Below are 12,461 nucleotides of genomic sequence, written 5' to 3'. Positions count from 1 at the left end.
ATTCAGTGTCATAAGATGGAGAGAAAAGACCCCAGAAAAGCCATTCCTGATTAAATTTCAGTGCGCGTGAAGGGGGAAGATCGGTGATGCTACAGTCCCACTGCAATTTCTCTACACCTCTACCAACTGTTGCCACAGTAATTATTTTGTAATACTACTAAAATGATTCCGTCATAACACCTAAAGCTGTGAATCTGTGACTTGATGCTGTGTAAGCTGACATGACAATTTTATGATAGGAATAACACTATTTTGGTGTTTACACATTACAGAGGTATTTACACATTAAGTAGGAGCCGTATAAGGGCACCAGTGGACCCAGAATGCTGCTCTTCAATAAACAGTATCTGTTCTCGAAGTCAAAAGAGCAAACAAGTCAACTTTTCTCTAATGATTCAATTTGGCATCAAACAGAGCTCGTACTAAATGTACTAAAGTAATAAATGTAAATGGATGGATAAACGTAGGCGATGACAGGAACTGTTTGTGGTCGGATCAGAGGTCATGTAGCACTGTCTCGCTCTTCTAATGATCGGGTGTAAGTGGCATTGTATGTCAATGCTGGCCAAGAAGTCACAGCCAAATATCACTCATCACCCTTCAGAGAAAGAGTGAGTGTGTGTGTGTGTGTGTGTGTGTGTGTGTGTGTGTGTGTGTGTGTGTGTGTGTGTGTGTGTGTGTGTGTGTGTAAAGTGAGAGTTACAGTTAGCCTCAAGAACCACATTACCTCATCCACACCAGAATCCAACACTGACACCTCCTCCACCCCAACACCCTCACTCTCAAACACACACACACACACAATTTGTACTGGCATCCGCACACTTAGACACCTCAATTCTATTCACTTCCAAACACATTAAAACCAAGACACACACAAACATGCACCATGTTAAAGAAAACAGAAGGAACCTTATATGTAGGCCTACATGTATGTGATATATATATTTCTATAAACTTACTTTTTTCACGAATTGCTGTTTTTGTCTGTGCATTTTTATCTCAAAAACATTTACAAATCTTGCAGAACCCAAACTTTTAAACAGTAATGTTTAAATATAAACATTTAGATGTAGGAATATTATTACATTAATGTAGTTTTTTTTTTAAAAACATCCCTGGATGTTGATAGTTTAATTGTTTTAAAAAAACATCCATTTAACAGACAATATTAGACAGGTCAAAACTATGATAACCATATGTGTATTGTAGAGATTGTATTTAATATAATGTGGATATAGAAAAACTACAGTAAGAATGATCTGCATAATAAAAAAAAGAGAAAAAAAAGAGCATGAAGGAACTGGAAGTGGAAGATGAATGGACATGGCGTGGTGAATGGCGTTAATGTTGTGAAACATTAGAAACAGAAAGGAGTGAGTAAATGACGCTCCCTGCCCAAGCTTGAGAATACCTGATCAGGTAAACACTGAGATTACACCCCCCCCCCTTTCATGGTTAGTATATTTGAGCTAGCGGAAAAGGAAAGAATAGAGACATGAAATTAGTTCAAGACAGAGAAAAAGAATGTGAATTATTATCGATATGTATAAACACTGGACAAATGTCTCCCAGCAGTATCAAAGAGCTGTAACAATTTGAACTATGATCTCAACATTAGTTAATGGTACTCCCACAACATATCAGAGTTTCAACATAATACAAACAAAGACTCTGTCAGTTCACAGTGGTTGAATTCACCAGGGGACGATCTGGTCACGGCGAGCTCCTTATAGAAAAACTATGAAAAGCTGCAAAAACTCATCATTTATGCTTATATCGAAATGCACTTACAGTTCAACTGTATGCGGATCTGACAAGATGTCAACTGACAGAATAAATTAAGACGGGCTTGTGGGTCTTTTATTGCAAAGAAAACCGAAGCTATTCAAACATGTTCGAAAGGGCCAGAGGCCTTTCATGGTAAGGAAGAGTTCACTCACAACTGAAAGGCATTCTGCCATTATTCACTCACTCGTTGTTCCAAACCTGTATGACTTTCTTCCTTTTTTTTTTTTTGTGCGAAAGATTTAAAAGCTACAGCGGAAGCAAGACAAACTTAACTGTTGGTCTTTTCCTCCATGAAAGAAAGAATGTCATGCAGATTTGGAACGACATGATGGCGATTAAATGATGACAGATTTTTCCTTTTTGGGTCACTAAGCCTTTAAGGAACAGAGTTAGTGTTAAGAATAGGGTAAAAACAGTACGCAGAAGGCAACAAGTTAGGCAATCCACGCAGATTAGAGCCACACAATTCCTCAGATATTTAAATTAAGCCTAACTGGCGACAGAAAGGAGGGAAGAGGCAGTGCGAGGATTGGGGAGTACTTACGACTGACAGGCAAATGCCATGCCACAGATAGGGATGCAGCGAAAGACGCCGTCCCACCGAACGTAAATGACCTTGTTCAGCCACTGGCCAGTGAGGAGGCCGTGTTTGAAGGAGGAGAGCACCATCTGTGGTGGAGGGGAGAGCAGGAGGGTTACAGAACATCCCAGAAAGAAGGGAGGGGGGGAAAAGACGAGGAGGGCAGTGATGATGCTGTGATTAAACCCTTAGACTGACTACGAAGAGTTCATGGAGACGCTATAATCTGTTTAAAGAGATTTAAAGACTTCACCCTAAAATTAAAATTCTGTCACCTTTTACTCACCCTCATGTCGTTCCAAACCAGTATGACGTTATTTTGGAACACAAAATGAGAAATTATGGACACTAGTAGCTCTTGTCAAAGCAATTTGGCTATCTAATTATTGCATTGCATATTATTATCAAGGATGAAAACAGTTGTATCACTTCGTATTTTTGTGGAAAATAATTTTTTTAAGTTCTTTATTGTCACTTTTGGTCAATTTAATGCATCTTTGCTGAATAAAAGTATTAATTTCTTTAAAAAAAAATATCTTACTGACCACAAACTGACTTTAGACTGCTTCTCACACAAAGCTATCACATAGGTTCAGAACAGCGCATTAGTCGTATGGATCACTTTTATGGTTTTTGCATCCTTTTAGAAGCTTGAAAACATCAAAACAGCGCAGACTTTTTTTTCTTTTGTGTTTCATGGAAGAAAGAAAGTAATCAGATTTAGAACAATATTATGGTGAGTAAATCATTACAGAATTTTCATTTTTGAGTGAGCTATTCTTTAAGGGGAGAAACAAATAAATTAATTTAACCAACTAAAAGTGCAACAAATTGTACTGATCAACTTCCACACATGATTTTTAATACGAGTTCATCTCTAAAGAACAGGAAAACTCTCTACTTTCATGCAGGACAATCTTGAAGGATAAAATCTGATTGCTGCACACGTTTGCAGAAAACATTCGCAGCACCTTTCGAAATCAAGAGCGCCAGCCCGTGTAACCATCAGAATCACCACCAATCCCAACCCTATCAGATCTGCTTACCCAGTCATAGTGCATAATTCAAGCGGGAATATATCAGGGGACTCTGGCTATTACCAAAGAGTCAAGACAACTCTGACGACCCACAATTCATATGAATTCTGCCACGAACGCACTAACCTCACACACACACATAAAGACACACACAAAAATACCCGGAACCAGACAGCGCTGACAAACAGAGCTTTGGATTGGATGAAGGTGGACAGAGGAGAAAGGGGTTTTTGGGTAATGTAGCTGAATCCATGGCAGTGGAGTGGTCCGTTCTCCGGGGCAGATTACTTACGGGTGGCAGCAGAAGGTGGTGGCGATTATTGGCAGACACTGTATGACACCCTTGAAGCGCCACAGATGGACTTGCTCCACCCAGGAGCCACTGATTATTCCGTAACGCAGAGACGACAACACTATCTATAGGCCGGTGCATCAGATGGTCAGTCAGAAGTCAGCATCAGGAATGGGAGCGGGGCAGAGATTGAGATGGGGGCAGAGGGAAGACACATAATTGGTTAAATGCTAGACTAATAAATTGGGTCGGGGGGGTGGGGGGTGGGGCACACCGTGGAGCTGGATAAAAGGTATATAAACTGTTAAGGTGATTACTCTGTGATGCAATAGACTAAAATACTCCAGGAACATCCATGTTTGCAATGTCAATGTTATAAAATGTTCAGATTACATAAAGTTGGGTAAAAAATGTCGATATCAGGAACATTAGTAACCATTAGTGCTTCTATGTTGTGAGGAAAATGCCTTTTTGTCATTTTATTATTACAAATTAAATTATCAACACAATTCAAGTAAAATCCTGCGTAAAACCTGAACTTTAAGGATTTTTTTAGCTTCAATGGAAGAAAGAACATCTGACCGTCTTTACAAAGAGGTTGCTCAATATCACATTTATGCTCAATAAAATCATTTATCATCAATATTGCAGAATCTTCCATATCTGTCTTATTAATTTTTAAGCTAATTTGTTTTACACTTCTCAAAATTCTGAAACGTATACGTACGGGTTAAATTACAGAATTTCAATATGATCTCAGCAATTATACACTGTATATAACTCGAAAACCTTTTACATGAATGTTCATTGAATTTGATTTAAAAACTGTTCTCCACCGCATTCAACATCTTTTCCTAATATAGTTTTATAATGTTCTGTGACGGCTCACTTTAGTTCTTTAAGAGCTTACGCTTCACTTTTAAGCTTCCAAAAAATCCACAGACATTGAAGTCCTGCTGCCATGGTGATGCATACTCACATTGTATTCACAAAAATCAGCCAATTGCCACATTAAACTACTCAAAAGAAACAGAAATTGGCTAATTTAATTTTTAAAAAAGCTATCAATGAATTTCACACATACTTAATACACTACATCATTGAAGTGACTTTCAAAAACATTTCCTTAAAGCAACCATAATAAGCAGCTGTAATTTGAAGTTCTTACGCTTTACAATCCTTTTTATGATTTTTATGACAAATGATTTTTATATAATTTAATTAAATATTCAAAACGCTAAAAGATCAAATTACTCCTTTACTTCTTATCAATGCCATATATATATATATATATATATAAAGTAAACTGCCTACATCTGTATGAGGGTGTGCTGATGGGATCTGATATTACATTTTACAGGGTTGGAGTTTAGAACGGTGGAAAGGGGAACGACTCACCGTGAACATGAAGAGTGTGTAGAAGATCAGCGCCATGGCTGAGAATGACTGGATGGATGACATCATGTTTCTCTGCAAGCTGAGAGGTAGTACGACTAACAGCGAGACTGAGATCAGTAACACGATACGGAAGCTACGTGTCACCTGAAAAAGCAAAAGGAAAATCAGTTACCGGCAATATAACAAGACCGTAAATATACATTTACCTAAAGGATTATTAGGAACACCATACTAATACTGTTTTTGAACCCCTTTCGCCTTCAGAACTGCCTTAATTCTACGTGGCATTGATTCAACAAGGTGCTGAAGCATTCTTTAGAAATGTTGGCCCATATTGATAGGATAGCATCTTGCAGTTGATGGAGATTTGTGGGATGCACATCCAGAGCACGAAGCTCCCGTTCCACCACATCCCAAAGATGCTCTATTGGGTTGAGATCTGGTGACTGTGAGGGCCATTTTAGTATAGTGAACTCATTGTCATGTTCAAGAAACCAATTTGAAATGATTCGAGCTTTGTGACATGGTGCATTATCCTGCTGGAAGTAGCCATCAGAGGATGGGTACATGGTGGCCATAAAGGGATGGACATGGTCAGAAACAATGCTCAGGTAGGCCGTGGCATTTAAACGATGCCCAATTGGCACTAAGGGGCCTAAAGTGTGCCAAGAAAACATCCCCCACACCATTACACCACCACCACCAGCCTGCACAGTGGTAACAAGGCATGATGGATCCATGTTCTCATTCTGTTTACGCCAAATTCTGACTCTAACATCTGAATGTCTCAACAGAAATCGAGACTCATCAGACCAGGCAACATTTTTCCAGTCTTCAACTGTCCAATTTTGGTGAGCTCTTGCAAATTGTAGCCTCTTTTTCCTATTTGTAGTGGAGATGAGTGGTACCCGGTGGGGTCTTCTGCTGTTGTAGCACATCCGCCTCAAGGTTGTGCGTGTTGTGGCTTCACAAATGCTTTGCTGCATACCTCGGTTGTAACGAGTGGTTATTTCAGTCAAAGTTGCTCCTCTATCAGCTTGAATCAGTCGGCCCATTCTCCTCTGACCTCTAGCATCAACCAGGCATTTTCGCCCACAGGACTGCCGCATACTGGATGTTTTTCCCTTTTCACACCATTCTTTGTAAACCCTAGGAATGGTTGTGCGTGAAAATCCCAGTAATTGAGCAGTTTGTGAAATACTCAGACCGGCCCGTCTGGCACCAACAACCATGCCACGCTAAAAATTGCTTAAATCACCTTTCTTTCCCATTCTGACATTCAGTTTGGAGTTCAGGAGATTGTCTTGACCAGGACCACACCCCTAAATGCATTGAAGCAACTGCCATGTGATTGGTTGATTAGATAATTGCATTAAAGAGAAATTGAACAGGTGTTCCTAATAATCCTTTAGGTGAGTGTATATAAAATGTAATTACTAGTGATCGACCAATATTATGCTTTTTGATGGCAAATGGCGATATCTTAGAGAGCAGGGTGGCCGAAGATAAGGTTGATAAGCCGATATATTCGCTTTGGCGATATATCATTCGACCACTAGTAAGATATATTCATGGCCAGTAATATTTCTCAATTCACCTGGTGTGATAAGGTGTGATAAAAAGTTAATTTTCACACAGAAACTGTGATCTAATCTACTCTAGAGTTATAAAAAGTCTATGAAGTGTTCTTTTTTTATTAGCTCAGCACTTTTTTATAGATAGTGGCCTTTGAATTCAATTTATCATTACAGGAGGATTGTGAACAAGGGCAATGATCAGTTCTGGGAACTGCGTATCAACAATTAATTGATTTGGAAGAAATGTGTTGGAGTAGCAACAGGAGTTTAACTAATTTTAGCCAGGTGACAACCTAAAAGTAGGAAGGTTAATCTTACCTGCAGCCCAAGCAGCTGAGCAAAGAAGTTGGACCCCAGATCTGCGATGACGACATAGAAAGCAATGCATGTTCCCAGCATGAGTCCAATCATGCTGAAAAGAGAGAGATTGTAAGTAGAAAATACAAGCAATAAGACCTTACTTCATTCATGAGGCCGAAGCTGGAAAAGTTAAATCTCCACAAAAGCATCTTACCTCAATTCCACAAGTGCTTTGCCTGGTTTTCCATAAGCATGAAAAGCTGGGAAGGAAGAGATAGAGAGAAAAAGGTTGGCAAATTTCAAAACCAAAACCAAAAAAGGAAGTTTCTTCCAAAAATGTCTTGTAAAAGTACATTTTTTATTACTATTATTCTTCTCCCCTTTGACAATAAAGGTTGTACAAACACTGCTGTGGCAGGAGATCTTTCAATCTGCGTTAACGATGAGTTGTAAGTGTAGCTTTTGTGAAACTATATAAATTAAAAGGCCTATTTTGTTTGATTCACTTGCATTGATAAAGTTAGAGATTTTCTTTTAGCTGCCTTCTCAAACTTTGTAAATGCATTTCATTTCATGATAGTTTCATAATGATCTCTTAATCTTCAGCAAAGAAGTGAATTAAGTTAAATAAAAACCTAAATTCAATCTGTTCATCATATAAAGCGATCGAGTGAGTCTCTTCAGGAAATTTGGACTAAACTGCTCAGTGCTCATATGGATTAGTTTTACAATCTCTTCATGAACCTTTAGAAGTGTCAAAGTGCTAGTTGCATAACTGTTTATGGAGGGACAGAAAGGTCTTTTTTTTTTTCATCAAAAAGATCTTCATCTGTGTTTCTGAAGATGAACAAAAGTCTTACGGGGTTGGAACGACATGAGGGAGTAATTAATGACTTGAATTTTTGAATGAAATATCCCTTTAACTGAATTGAATGAATTATTCCACAGTAATCCACACGCAGGACATTCTAAAACAGTGGTTCTCAACTCCAGTCCTCGGGACCCACTGCTCTGCATATTGTGTATTGCTGCGTCCCAATTCGCCTACTTATACTACGCCCTAAAAGTATGTACTCTTTTTGTGAAGAAAAAGTACATACTTTTGAGTGTGTAGCAAAAGAGTAGGCAAGCTTTGGGACATACTACTTCGTCATCTTTAACGGACAGCTCTGTCGCGTGCATCCTGTCACCGTAAACTGCCCTGTCAATCATCTCGTCACAGTTAAAATCCTCCATTCAATCTAATATAACTTCTTACCATTTCGGAGAGAATTGTTGTCGCACGTTCATCTGCCAGTCGTGGGTCTTTCATGAGGAGACTCTCCTCGCGTGTTTGGAATTTGAATATAATAATGCATTTAAAAGTTAATGGCTAAACGTATCTTTGCAAAAGTTCACAATGCTGCAGATGCAATATAATGTGGACGACATTGAATAAATACATTTTCGTCAGGTTAGATACTGATAATTAATCACTCAAACCCCTTTGTCTAAACCTCTCTACATCACCGTCGGACTTGCGCGTCCTCCATGTCTGTAGTTTTTGAACACTTTTCACTCGTGATTGTAGTTCTAACCGAATCCTCGTCCAACGCGCGATGGGTTGTGGGCAATATCAGCCGTTAGAGTGCGCAACGATCTGCACTTCGGATTCTGACCGGATATAGTAGACCATCCGGGTCTCTTTGGGACACTCATTTCAACATACTACGATTTGGGACGTACTAATTCTATTTTCGAATACTATTTAGGACGGATAGTATGCGAATTGGGACGCAGCATATGTCTCCCTTATTTAACACACCTGATTCAGATCCTCAGCTCGTTAGGATAGACTCTATAAACTGAACTGAGTGGGTGCTTCTCAATATCCCTCCTTGTCTCCTCGCTCCTCCGTCCTCCATCCTATGACCCGGAAACCGATTGAGCTCAGCCATCTAGAAGGACATCTCAATTCTATAATTTGCACCGCGAGGAGGCGAGGATCGAGGAGTGAGGAGGCTTCCAGAGGAGCTATGAGCGAGGATACACAGGTGTACCCTTTGCGGAAGAGTTTTATCGACTAAACGTGACGCACGTATCAATTCTCCTCCCCCTTCACATCTGTCACAATCATTTGAATTTATACTTTACTTTTGTAGTTTACATAAACCACACATCTCACATATTTCAACAAGGTATCTTGCTTTATTATTATTTATTATGAATTTCTTAAATAAACTAACTTTAACAACATAAGGGCAGATCCTTTGAGCGCTGCTGATGACGCTGTGAAGTGACGCTCGAGTGATCAAGTATTCCAATGTATAAAAAAGCTTTTATTCAATTCCTACATCCTCATTTTTTTTCCTTGCAGCCTTCCCTCGTGTTCTACAGGGGGTGGAGCTGAGACGCGAGGAAAGGAAGCGAGGAAAGGAAACAAGGAAAGGAAACGAGGATGCACAAATAAGAAATGAGAAGCACCCCTCGTGTCAGATAAAAGAGACATACAAAATGTGCAGAGCAGCGGGTCCCGAGGACTGGAGTTGAGAACCACTGTTCTAAAACATTGTTATTTGGTAAATGATGGAAAATGAATGCAACCTCTGTGTGTTTGTTGCTTTTGTTCACTCTCACCTAGTCCAGCATAAGTCCTGCGTTTGGTGTTACTGGCTGAGTGGACTAGAAACATGCAGGATTGGTGGGTCATCCACGAACAGAAGAACAACAACAACGTGCCCAACACAATTCCGCACTGCAGAGAGAAGGAAAAAGAAAACTTTCTATAATAGATAGATAATAGATGAACACAGTCCTACATGTTTAAAATCAAAGTCACATGGTTACACTGATTCTTGTACTGATACAAAATAGTGTGGACAAACTAAAATGGCAGCTTATCAATTTCTGATTCACTCAGCTTACAGATTATTAACCAGCAAAGTTGTGTGTAAACCACTGTAAGTGCATTTGGCAGACTTAATCATATGGAATCCTCCTATCAGCACACAAAACTGCACAGCACACGTTCCCATAACCCCGGCTTTAACCATGTGTTTACCTGTTTGAAGCAGAAGGGCATCGTCAAGACACTCACACCCACAATGCTGTTTACAACGTTCATGATCAGACCCGAATTTGACGCAGTCATTTTGGCTCTCGGACAGCTGAGATCTCTAATGTCCAGACGGGTATGTGTGGTGCTTCTACACTGGCTTAAGGTTTAATTAAGATAAGTGGGTTGACACAGATGTCCTTTAACTGTTCGCTATGATGCTCTGTGGAGACACAGAAGAAAACAAAGACATCAGCATTATCACATTCAGCCTTACTGAAATTGAGAGTTTTTTTTTTTTTTTTTTTTTTTTATAGTGTTATGCTTTGTAAATGAAGAGGAATATACAGGTTAATAAAAAATAACAATTTCCAACAATTAAATTGCTTATTTATTAATTTACTCAATTTTTATCCTGTATGACAGAAGAATAATATGCAAACAGTTTCTTAAAAACAGTAATCAATGCCAATCAAAGCATATATATATATATATATATGTAAATCAATACAAATTCTATACTAATAAACTAATATACTATAATATAAATACTTTATACTAATAAACCAACTCCAAATAAACTCTGAAATATAGAAAAGATGCTAAATTTAGAAGAGATTCCCTTCCATGCTAAAGGAAAGCAGATCATCACATAATGACACCTGGAATACATTGAATAAATGTTTCTATTGTTGGTCTACAGACAAGTTCAACTAACCTGATTCCTTGAAAACATTAACAATGGCATATATCTAATTGCTGCACTGATTACAAACAGCAAGTGTAGTTGTCAAATGTGTTTTTGGTTTGCTTGCCATATGGCAACAGTTTTTTTTTAAACAACTCATAGAACATGTTGATTGGGCATGTTTACATGGAAGAAAATATGCAGTGTTTGCGTTTATCTTCAATCAATGGAGAAAATAAACACTTTAGTCTATCAGATTAATATTAAGAGTTCATGTGACAGTATGTATAACACTGAGTGAATACTACAGTAACACATCGAGTAGTTGTTCTATACTATATATCTAATTTGCCAATTTAATATGCTATTTATATTGCAACAATTAACATTTCTCATAACTAACCACATTGACAGTTCATACAGTTTCCCATCTCAGGACTGAGGATGCTATAAAAAAGCTTGTTTACATACCACGTCCACACTTTTCCCATCAGTCATTCATTTCTATGTCACCATCGGTTCATAACTGTTTTAAAATAATTATGAATAAACGTCCGGTGATGTTTATGCCGTCTGTATAAAGTTAAAAGAGAGTCAACAAATATTTAGAAAGATATTTCCCGAAATAGGCACAAAAAAACCTTGTTTGCACAATCTGTAACCAGGAAGTACGCGCAGTGTTGCCAGTGTGGCGTTCCCAAAGACACTAGTGCGCCCTGCTGCCTCCAGTGGCCAGGAGTGGAGTTACATGTTGCCTACAGCGTCACAGCATGTCACGGTTAGTCAGGTTCACTTTCATTTGACAAATATTACTGAAATTGGAAGTTGACGGTTTGTTCGTTTTGTTTTCAAAGTAACCAACACCTGCAATATCTTTGAGTCCCGCAATGCTTTACTTTGACACACGGTGTAGGTTTTATTATGCATGCAGAGATCACATCAATGGCTCTGTCTGTCAACAGCACCTACACAGAGACGAAACACGGTGTTGTTTCATTTGGACAGAGATTTGAGCAGGAAAGGGAAACAGGAACAAGGGATGTTGATCTGCAACAGGAGCTCCGCGGATTCCGGGCAACATAGGCTTCTTTTCTGTTGCTAGTGTTTTTGGAGGAGAGGTTGGGACCAGCGTGCCCCAGTTAGGCATATGCTCTCCTGGGAGGGGATTTTAGTGTGTTGTTTTAGGGGGGCTGGTTTTAGGTAGGAGACAGGAAAAGTCTGGCTATTGTGTACCATTGGCCTTCGAACCTAACTGACAAGTCAGCCTATTGGCCCGAGGGTCTTGTCACTCCACACCTAATCCCTGAAGATTGGAATTAGGCCCAAGCAGCAGAAGGGGAGACTGTGGGCAGATTGCTGGGCAGATTTGGCAGCGGGGGGAGAGAGATTCTGTAGCCAGCAAGAAATTAGACACAGCCACCCGATTGAACCGCTGACCTCCAGGGGAAACCCCTGGTCAGCGCCAGGTCACGGGAGCACAAAGCGGGGCGATGAACTGCAAGAGGTCAAGCATGCATGCAGCTGAAAGAGAGCCTTTGTGAGCTCAGGCATGCACAAAATTTCCCATCAGCCACCAAAGTCACAGGCTCCTCAGGAAGCCAAGGAAGGGGGATGAAACCTGGCGACGGAGTGTTGCAGCGCTTTATGTGTGTGTGTGCGCGCAAGTGACCTCAGAAAGGACACACACAGACTGCGGCTGTAATCACATTTAATTACACATCAACCAGCCTTGTGAATGAGGTTTTTAATGCAAACTCTCCCTGC

The 12,461-nt window shown here is 39.6% G+C and overlaps 1 protein-coding gene across 1 annotated transcript in view; it reads right to left on the bottom strand.

The window, feature by feature from the left end:
- slc38a10 (solute carrier family 38 member 10) overlaps nt 1-11,387 on the bottom strand; it is a 31,039-nt gene extending 19,652 nt beyond the window's left edge. The window contains exons 1-7 of the mRNA XM_056233763.1: nt 11,169-11,387; nt 10,016-10,232; nt 9,592-9,709; nt 7,190-7,235; nt 6,994-7,087; nt 5,099-5,242; nt 2,336-2,460 (exon numbers count right to left, since the gene is read on the bottom strand). Coding sequence (XP_056089738.1) covers nt 2,336-2,460; nt 5,099-5,242; nt 6,994-7,087; nt 7,190-7,235; nt 9,592-9,709; nt 10,016-10,105 — 617 coding nt within the window. The 5' untranslated portion in view covers nt 10,106-10,232; nt 11,169-11,387. The remainder of the gene's footprint in view (nt 1-2,335; nt 2,461-5,098; nt 5,243-6,993; nt 7,088-7,189; nt 7,236-9,591; nt 9,710-10,015; nt 10,233-11,168) is intronic.
- Between the last annotated feature and the right edge of the window lie 1,074 nt (nt 11,388-12,461).

This window comes from Rhinichthys klamathensis, unplaced genomic scaffold (genome assembly GCF_029890125.1).
Source record: "Rhinichthys klamathensis goyatoka isolate OS25496 unplaced genomic scaffold, OSU_Roscu_1.1 h1tg000376l_1, whole genome shotgun sequence".
NCBI classification, from domain to species: domain Eukaryota; kingdom Metazoa; phylum Chordata; class Actinopteri; order Cypriniformes; family Leuciscidae; genus Rhinichthys; species Rhinichthys klamathensis.
Note: the sequence above shows the minus strand (reverse complement) of the source record. Positions and strands in the feature narration are given on the sequence as shown.